General features: G+C 61.0%; 1 protein-coding gene across 7 annotated transcripts in view; it reads right to left on the reverse strand.

Annotated features, from left to right (window-relative positions):
* The window catches only part of FOXP4 (forkhead box P4), a 33,420-nt gene that overhangs the window by 5,463 nt on the left and 19,272 nt on the right, over positions 1 to 8,685 (reverse strand). For 4 of the 7 annotated variants that reach the window (XM_014532994.1, XM_005885813.2, XM_014532991.1 and 1 more), the window contains 9 exons: positions 8,137 to 8,223; positions 6,512 to 6,659; positions 6,149 to 6,362; positions 5,784 to 5,888; positions 4,973 to 5,060; positions 3,886 to 3,969; positions 3,567 to 3,774; positions 3,411 to 3,487; positions 2,567 to 2,668 (listed from right to left, as the gene is read on the reverse strand). In XM_014532994.1, the coding sequence (XP_014388480.1) occupies positions 2,567 to 2,668; positions 3,411 to 3,487; positions 3,567 to 3,774; positions 3,886 to 3,969; positions 4,973 to 5,060; positions 5,784 to 5,888; positions 6,149 to 6,362; positions 6,512 to 6,659; positions 8,137 to 8,223 (1,113 nt within the window). The remainder of the gene's footprint in view (positions 1 to 2,566; positions 2,669 to 3,410; positions 3,488 to 3,566; positions 3,775 to 3,885; positions 3,970 to 4,972; positions 5,061 to 5,783; positions 5,889 to 6,148; positions 6,363 to 6,511; positions 6,660 to 8,136; positions 8,224 to 8,685) is intronic. The other 3 variants (XM_014532992.1, XM_005885812.2, XM_005885811.2) reach the window with 3 other exon arrangements.

Here is an 8,685-nt window from a genome sequence, read left to right on the forward strand (position 1 = left end):
CCCCATCTTGTCTCCTCTTTACATTTCTAAATGGGGAAGAGCGCGGGCAGGGCGGGCAGCCTGTGCCCCTGGAGAGCCCCTCTCCCTCTCTCCCTTCCAACTCTTGCCACTTGCAACTGGCCCGATTTCATTACCAATTTTAATTTGCCTCTAATTAAATCCTGTGTATTTTTCCGACTCGCTTGCTAATCCACGAGGGAGGCGGGCGGCTGGAGTGGAATCTCTTGGAGCGATAATTACAAAGGGCCTAATCACGCCGGGGCTCCTGCCTTGGAATAAATTTGCCCGCATTACGGGGCTCCGATCCTCCGCTTTGCAAATGAGAATGACCCCAATTTCCGAGGATGGCCTCACCGGGGCTTTTTTCCCTCATTTCGAAGCCTGATTCGTGACGAGAGACTAATTCGTTACGCTGAAACATTAACGGCAATTTAAGGGGTCTGGCGGGGGCTGCGTAAACAAAGGGACGAGTCCACAACACGGGCCCTGGAAGGGGACGGACACAGGGGGAGGGCTGGAGAGCACCGTCAGCTTGGCAGATGGCAGCTCTGTCCCCGATGAACGGCAGCTGGCCTGGCCCACGCCGGCTCCCGACCCTTCTGCCCTGGTCTGAAGTGGACAGCATCTCAGGAGGGGGCCAGAGGGGTGAAGGAGGAAGGAGGAAAGGAAGCTGACAGAGTTGAGAGGAGGAGGGACCGCCAGGGGAGAGAAACGGGTGGACAGTGGAGGTGGGAGGGAAAGAGTTGGGTGTAGACAGGGTGCATTTCCTAAGTGACAGGAATGAAGCTGAAGGTCACAGTGGACCTCAAGCTGAGATGAAGTCCGCTGCGCCAGGAGGAGGGCACAGGCCGTGCCCCAAGCGGCAGGAGCAGCAGCAGAGCCCGGCTAACGGGAGGGTCACCCACCCAGTCAGCTTTCTACTGGGACTTGGGCTGGGTGAGGGGAGAAGGAGAGGAAGACTCTGGCGAGAGACACGCCACTGAGATGGGTAACAGGTGGAAGGTGGCATGAAAGGCCACGGGAGGCGGCGCATGGGGGACGGTGGCTGCATGATAGTCATCAAGTGGTTTAAGGAAGTCGCCTCAACCAGTTCCCCCCGAGCTCAAGAAAGGAGAGTGAAAATTGCAGTGAGGTGGTACAGTTAAGAGGGAACAGGAAAAAGAGGGGAGCAGGGAGGGTACTCTGTCCCCAAGGAAGGACTGTCTCATGGAAATGAGGCTCTACACTGTCACCCCTAAAGGCAAAGGGTCAACACGCAACATTAAAGTAAGCACTAGTAATAATGTAATGAATCGTATAGGACTCTGTCATCGAGAAAACCCCATATCCAGCTGGCCTGGAGGTTGGAGACTGCCCTGGGAGGGCCCCAGGAAGGCCCTGCTGGCTGAGAGAGAGGGCAGGACGGTGGTTGGCAGGAAATGACATCACTTGCAGCCAATCACAGCCTCGTAGCTTCTCACCCAGGCTTTGGGAACTGGGCATGGGGACGGAAGATCAGTATCTCCGGTTGCACTTAGCACCCTCCCAGAGCAGAGAAGGCTGGGCGCTGTGCAGACCCCACCCAGTCCTGGGCACTGGTCGGGAGGGGGTTTAGTGACACTTGTTGAAACCCGGTGGGATAGGGGGAGGTAGCCTGTTTAACTGCAGTTTCTGCACTGGCCAGCAGGGGGACCCAAGAGCCAGGGATCCAAGTAAGGTTATGCTAGGGACTCCTCAGGTGTCTCAACTTCCCCATAGGATCCAACACTCCCCTCTCCTTCCCCCACCCCTCCCACCTCTCTGCTGCAAAGACCCGAATCTTCTCACCCATCAGACACACACACAGGCTCACACACACTCACACACACACACAGACACATATACACACACAGAGGCTCACACACATACACGCTCACACACACGCTCACAGACACACAGACCACCTTGGCTATAGAGAAACAAACAGCTTAGCAGCTCAGCCCACATCTCAGTGTCCTATTTTCTAGGGTCCCTCCCTTGCCTGCCTCTGGTCCCTCAGGAAAACTCTTATGAGGTGAAGGTGTTGAAATGACTAATTGGATGGAGACAATTATCTCCCCGCAGCTGATGGCAGAGCTGGGGAGAGTGTGTGGCTGCCTGTGTTTGTGCCCCAGTGTATCTAGACCATGGGTCTCACTCCACCCACGTGTCTGGGCCGGGCTGGCACCCCTCTCACCCCCACTCCATCCTGAGCTTCACAGCATGTGCCTGTAGCCAAGGTATCCGGACCCTTAGGGTCTCCTGTGAATGTAACCAAGCCTCCCTACCAGGCGCAGGCACCGCCGACTCCTGGGGGCCCCACTTCATGGGGCCCGTGGGGAAGCACTCTGAAGAGGAGGGTTTCTCCCCAGAAAGAAGGCAGCACAAGGCTAGAAGGGAGGCGTCATTAGGAGGCAGTTAAAGAACATCATGGCCCTGAAGAGGCGGGTGGGGGCACGTGGCCCAGCCGGAGCCCCTCTCTAAGGAGACTGTTAGGCAGTCTTAGTCCCAAAGGGGTGTGATGTCAGGGGTGCCTGGGGCCCTGGGCCAGGTGAGGGGCAGGCCTCACCTTCCAGGTGGCAGTGTTTCTCCGGAAATAGGCGAACATCCTGGTGAACCAGTTATAGATCTCATTCAGGGTCAGCTGCCTGTCGGGGGTTTCCAGAATGGCCTGTGGGCAAGGAAGGAGCAAAGGGACCCTCAGCCTGGGCCTCGAAGGGTCCCAGGCTTGTGTTCTCCCTCCTGGGATCTCTCTCCTCTGCCTGGCCGCTGACTCGCCGAGACAGAGGAGACTCGCTGCGAAGCCTGTGGCTGGGACGGGTGATGGTGCTCCTGGGGCCGAGCAGGGCTGGCTGGTTACAGCCCAGCCACAAAGGCGCACAAGCCTCAAGAGCTACGCCCTGGTGCGAGGGGCACATGGGTTTCTCTGCAGGGAAATGGCTGCTAGGCCCCTGCAGGAGGGGGGACAAAGGCAGTCTTCTCGGGAGAGACATCTGGGGGTGGGGGCTGCTTGGAATTTATCCGGATTTGGGCAAAGGGCACTCTCTGAGACGGTGTGTGTGTGTGTGTGTGTGAGAGAGAGAGAGAGAGAGAGAGAGAAGAGACAGCAAGCTGACTAAGAGTGACCATAGTCTATTAGGAAATAGTCTCATGGAGTGTGTGTGCATGGAAATGAGAGAATGAACACAGTGGGCATCAGTAGCAAAAAAACGTGTGTGCTCCCAGAGAGGTGGTCACGTGACCAGCATATATGTGGGACCTGCAGCTGAGGAGGGAAACGTGGGTGAGCAGGAGGGGACAGCCCTGAGGGACAGTTCCGTCCCTGGCCCAGGATCCTCCTGGAGGCTGGGACCCGAGACCCGGTGCTGCCTGAGTGCCATTCCCCACCCCCCCTGGCCACCTTCCCTGCTCACCTGGCGGATGAGGGAGGCGTAGGTGAAGGGGGGCCGGACGTCTGCGTTCTTGTAGAACTCATGATTCTGCGCCAGCTCTGAGGGAGACAGGCAGAGGATAAGGTAGCCATTTGGGGGGCCCAGCCTGGAGGAGAATGCTACTCCCACAGCCCTTACCTGAGGAGATGGGGGAGCAGAACTTGTCGCTGCTCCTCCGGCGGGCGGGGCCCCCGCTGTGCAGGGAGGCAGAACCCAGGCCTGGAGGCCTTAGGGGGGTGACAGGGGCAGCAGCTGAGGTGGGGGGGTGCACGAGGCCATCTGGGAACGAGTCTGCTGCAGAGACGGTCACCTTGGAGAATGAGGAGGAGCCGGACACTGGGTTCAGCTGTGAGCAATGGGGCAGGCGCTGAGACCGGCTTGGCGGGTGGGGGTCCAGAGGGCCGGGGCTGGAGGGCTGGAGGGTTCCGCGAGGGCGCGGGCAGGGGAGGCCACTCACTGGTTGACTGAAGGGCTTGGGCTCGGAGGGCCGCATGTGCAGGTGGGCCATCATGGCTTGCAGCCGCTCGCTCTCCTTGGCCAGCTGTGGAGGGTGGAGAGGCCGGGGGTGAGCGGGGGCTGCGCCTGGAGGCAGCCAGGCCCTTTTCCTCCTCCACATTCCACCGGGCTTCCCAGGAAGCCCCTATTCCCACCACCACTCGCCTCCCAGCCTCAGCAGCCCAGCTCCCTCTGGCCCTGCCTCTCTGGCCCCTCACACCCTCAAGGCCAGGACAGGGACTGCCTGCTCCAGGAAGCCCTCCTCGCTTCTCCTCCAGACTGCGTGTCCCAGGCTCCGGCGCACCAACAGGCAGGGCCCTCTTCCTAACAGCACACGCCTTTTCTCCCAACGAGGGCAGAGGCTGTGGCTGAACAACACCCAAGTTCAGTGGCACTTGTGTGTGAGAGGGTCCTCGTGCACTGAATGGAGACACAGGGACGGATGAATGATTCATTCACCCCCATTCATAAGTTCAATAGATCTTTCATGGCAGGGCCCTCTGCTCTGTGCCCGAGGGAAATGGGTCAATATTGATGGGCTGCCTGGCGGCCTGGCCGGAGGAACCTCTTGTGCTATGGAGCTCAGGCTCGGGAGCCAGGCTGGCGCGGCGCTAATCCCAGCTGTGCGGCTTGCTGCTGTGTGACCGGGGGCGAGTTGCTTGGCCTCTCTGAGCCTGTAAAGTGGGGATAACAACAGTACCCACCACGCAAGCCTGTTTAGGGGACTGAGTTATCCAGGCAGCGCATTCAGGACAGCACAACGTCAGTGCTCCGCGTGCTAGCTAGGAATGTGATTTTCGTGTTTACTAGCCTGAGTCTCTTTTCTGGACCTCCCAGCAGAGGGGTCCCAGCCTGACCCTGGTTCACCCCTCAGAATCCAGCTGCCCTCACCTCAGAACCATGGTAACTAGGGCTTAGAAAATAAAAGACGTTGACTCTGACCACGTGACCCCTCCGTAAGACTCCCCACACCCCGCCTGGAAAGCCAGTGCTGTGGGTGGGGCAGGGCAGGAGCCCCGAGTCCGCGTCCCTCGCAGCCTAGGCCGCACCTGGATCTCCAGCTGCTGCACCACCTGCATCTGCACCCGGCACTGGGCCGTGCTCCGGTCGTCCAGGGCGTGCTCCGTGTTGAGGTGTCTTCAGGGGGAGGAGGAGGGGGGAGAAGAGAGAGTTGGCCCTGGGCTTCCTGCTATCACCACCCTCCCATCCCATCCTCCCAGCCCGCCCACAGCCTGGAAAGCAGACAGACCCAGAGATACAAAGAAGGGAAGGGGGTGGGGGGAAATGGGGCAGAGGAGGAAGCCGCCTTCTCATCACCCTCCTTTGATGTCTTTGCTAAAATCCCAGCTACAGAGAGATCTAATTGCAAATGAACTAATTAAGTAAACCTCTGACGAAGCGTGAAAACAATTTGTTTGACCCTGATGCTGCAAGGGTCTGGGAGACAGTGGAGTTAATCAGTCAGTGACAGAGCCTGGCACGGCTGTGGCAGCTGGCCGCCTGCTGCCAGCCGCCTGTCTGCCTCCTGCCCTGCCTGTCCACCGGCCAGGCCTGTCACTGGGCCATCACTCTTGGGGGCTGAAGCTGGGGGAGGTGGGGGGGGAGTCCTCTCCTTCTCCCTCCCCCCACCCCCCTGCTGGCCCGTGCAGCCTGGGACAAGGTGGGAGGCTGGGGAATTCAGGCTGGGCAGGCGGGTAGGAGAGAAGAGGAGATATGTGATGAGGACAGAGGAAGTAGGTCCCCCCGGGGGAGCACAGCAGGAAAGCTGGTGGCTGAAGGCTAGGGGGCAGGCTGGGGGGAGGGACCCTGTGGAAACCGGGGGTGGGGGGGAGGCGGGAAGGAGAGCAGGGTGACACCTACTTGATAAACTGGCCCAGGTCTTCACACAGGGTCTCACAGCCAGGCCACTTGCACTCTCCGTGTCCATAGAGAGGGTGGGAACCAGGGGTCTCCTCATGGGAGGAGCTAGGGGAGGGGATGAAGGTGGTGGTCAGGGACCCTGAAGACGCCAGCAGCCCAGCCCCAGCTCCCCTGCTGGTGGCGTGTCTGTGCTTAACACAGGTTTCCCAGAAACCTAGCACAATTCTGTGTGTCCTGGGAGAGAGATACACTCCCAGGTCCCTGGGCGCCCCTCCCTCCCAGCCCCCACACTGTATGCCATCCCAGTGGCCCGGGGGTGTCCCGGTCTGCAGCACCCCTCCCTAACGTTCCAATAGTCCCAATACCTGTCTCTCCGAGGTGTGAGCACAGTGGGCTGTCCGTTGGGCAAGGTGTGGTGGGAGAGCGGGGGTGAGACTTTGGGGGGGGCGGCAAACGAGGTAGCGGTGGTGGCCGTGCCAGTGAGGTCCAGCCCCTCCTGCTTGACACTGTCCTCAGCGGGCTGCCCGGGGGCACCCTCACCCTTCCACAGCTGGGGCAGGTCTGTTGGGCACACAGCTGCTGTGGGAGAGAGTGGGGAGAGGGGGCAGGGCCTCAGGGACACAGGAGCCTTTCCATCTCACCCCTGGGAGCCGGTGATGCCAGCCCTTGGGTGCACTGAGGGCTGCGGGCAGGGCTGGGGGGGGGGGTAGGGAGGGGGTGCCACTCACCTTGTGGAAGGGTCTGGAGGGGCCCCGAGGCTTGGCTGGGCTGCAGGCTGACCAGCCCCTGTCTCTGCAGGTTGAGCAGGTGCTGCTGCTGCAGCTGTTGCATTTGCAGGAGCTGCTGCTGGAAGGCCAGCTGCTTGTTCCCCAGAGCCTGGTGGGGGGCCCGAGGGGGTGCGCAGAGAGGGGTGCCATCAGCCTCTGGTGCACCGTCTGGCCCCCACCCTGCGGTCACCCCCTCCCAGGGCCTCTCAGCCCCCGGGGCTGTGGGTGCAGTGTCTGAGGCCGCGGCGTCTCTGCTCCCGGCCCAGCTTCCATAGGGCTGCATGCCTGCTCGCAGTAAACACACGCATGCACGCACGCACGCAGGCGCGCAAACACAGCCAGACCCAGCCGCGCAGCACGACGCCTCCCTGCTCCCGCCTCCCTCCTTCTGCTGCTGAGCGCCTGCTCCAGCTCCCGCACCGCAGCTGTGCGCGCCTGGGGGGGGGGGGGGCGCTCTCATCACAATGATCGATGAGCCTGTCAGACTCCAGGGGCCACTCCTGCTGGCAGGCACCCTTCCCACATGCCCGGGGTGCCCCCCTTCTGATCACGAGGAGGGGCCTTCTCCCCTCCACCTCCTCTCTGGCTTCTTAGATACAGAGAATCACAGAGTCTGACGGGACTTTGAAAGATCAGCATCAGCTGGTCAGTAGGGCCCAGGCTCAGGGAACAGTCCTATCCCTGCTGCTGGGGGCACACGCAAGTGCTCTCTCGCTCTCTTCCCCCCTCAGAGTCAGTTTTTCACACAGGCACTGACAAGCCAGGCTGTCGGCAAGTGTTCCAAGCCCATCCGGGGTGCTTGGGAGGCAGGGACCGCTCCCCTGCCTGCCTGCCCTGGGGGTGGGGCTGGCTGGGCAGTAAACCCAGCCTGGAGATAATGCGGAGAATGAGCAATTACAAGGCCCTTGAAGGGGGGCTGAAGCCTGGGGGACTGACTGGACGCCAGCAGGGCAGCCTTCCGGGAAGAGGCAGCTCAGAACCTGGTTGTGGTGTGGCCAGCAAGAGGGAGGCACATGTCTGGGACAAGGAGGACAGGGCAGCAGGGCCTGATGTGGAAGCTCAGAAGGCCCTGGGGCCCAGACGGGGCAGGGGTGCAGGCTGGAGCGCTCTAAGGAGGGAGCAGAGCCGGCTCTTAAAGGAAGGTACAGAAGTTGGGGTGGGGCTGGGGCTAGGGGGCAGGGGCAAGTGGTTTGCTGAGCAACTAAACGATTCTCAGGACCAGAGAGGAGGCCTCAGGTGCTGGGTCAAGAAGAAACAAGTGGGCAGGAAGAGGGCATGACAGCCAGGCAACTGGTCATGCGTGTGGACCATGTGACACTCTTACAAGTGTCTACATGCATGTGCAGAGACGACACAGGGCTGACTTCCTGTTCTCATTAACCAACAACACAAGGCAGGGGGAGGACCGAGTGGGGATGAGGGGCGATGGAGAATTGTGAGCCCCTTCCCTGTTCCCCAGGCTTTTCCTGACTTTCCCACTGCGCCCACCAGGCACTTCTCTCGCAACACCTGGGGACTCCCCGCCTCTGGCCAGGATGGTCTGGGCTGTGGGTGATGATGGGCAGGGCCCTACCCGAGCCCCTTACCTCTTTGGGTTGCTGCTTCCCAGCCTGCTGTTGGGTGAGGAGCTGCAAGTGGAGCTGTTCTTGCTGCTTCTTGTAATATTCCTGCAGCTGCGGGGTGGGAGGCAGGGGAGGAGGGGGAGAGTGCATTAGCAGGGGCAGAGGGCTGCTGACCCCAGAGCAACCCCAGCCCAGTGGTGGCACCTGCAGGCAGGAGTGGGGAGCCTTCCTGGGGCAGTGGGACCTGGGGCCCGGCAGGGAGACTTCTGCTGAGAGAGGCTCCGTGAGTGCCGAAGGGAGAGGGGAAGCTTCATTCCGCACCGCCCAGCCCGCCCTGCCTCTGGGTGGGTCCCCTGAATAAGTCAGGGTGCTAGGAGCCAGGATGTTCCAGCACCTGGCCCTTCCCAGGGGTTCTGGAGGCAGGTGGGCCAAGGCACTGCTCTCTGAGAGGCCTGACCTCTGACCTCCCCCCACTGCCCTGGAGGAATGCAGATCAGTCCGGCCTGAGCAGTCTCTCTGGTTTCTGCCACTCTGTGATGTTGGTAGTAAACAGACCTGGGCGGGGGAGGGGGG

Source organism: Myotis brandtii, unplaced genomic scaffold (genome assembly GCF_000412655.1).
Source record: "Myotis brandtii unplaced genomic scaffold, ASM41265v1 scaffold929, whole genome shotgun sequence".
Classification (NCBI taxonomy): Eukaryota; Metazoa; Chordata; class Mammalia; order Chiroptera; family Vespertilionidae; genus Myotis; species Myotis brandtii.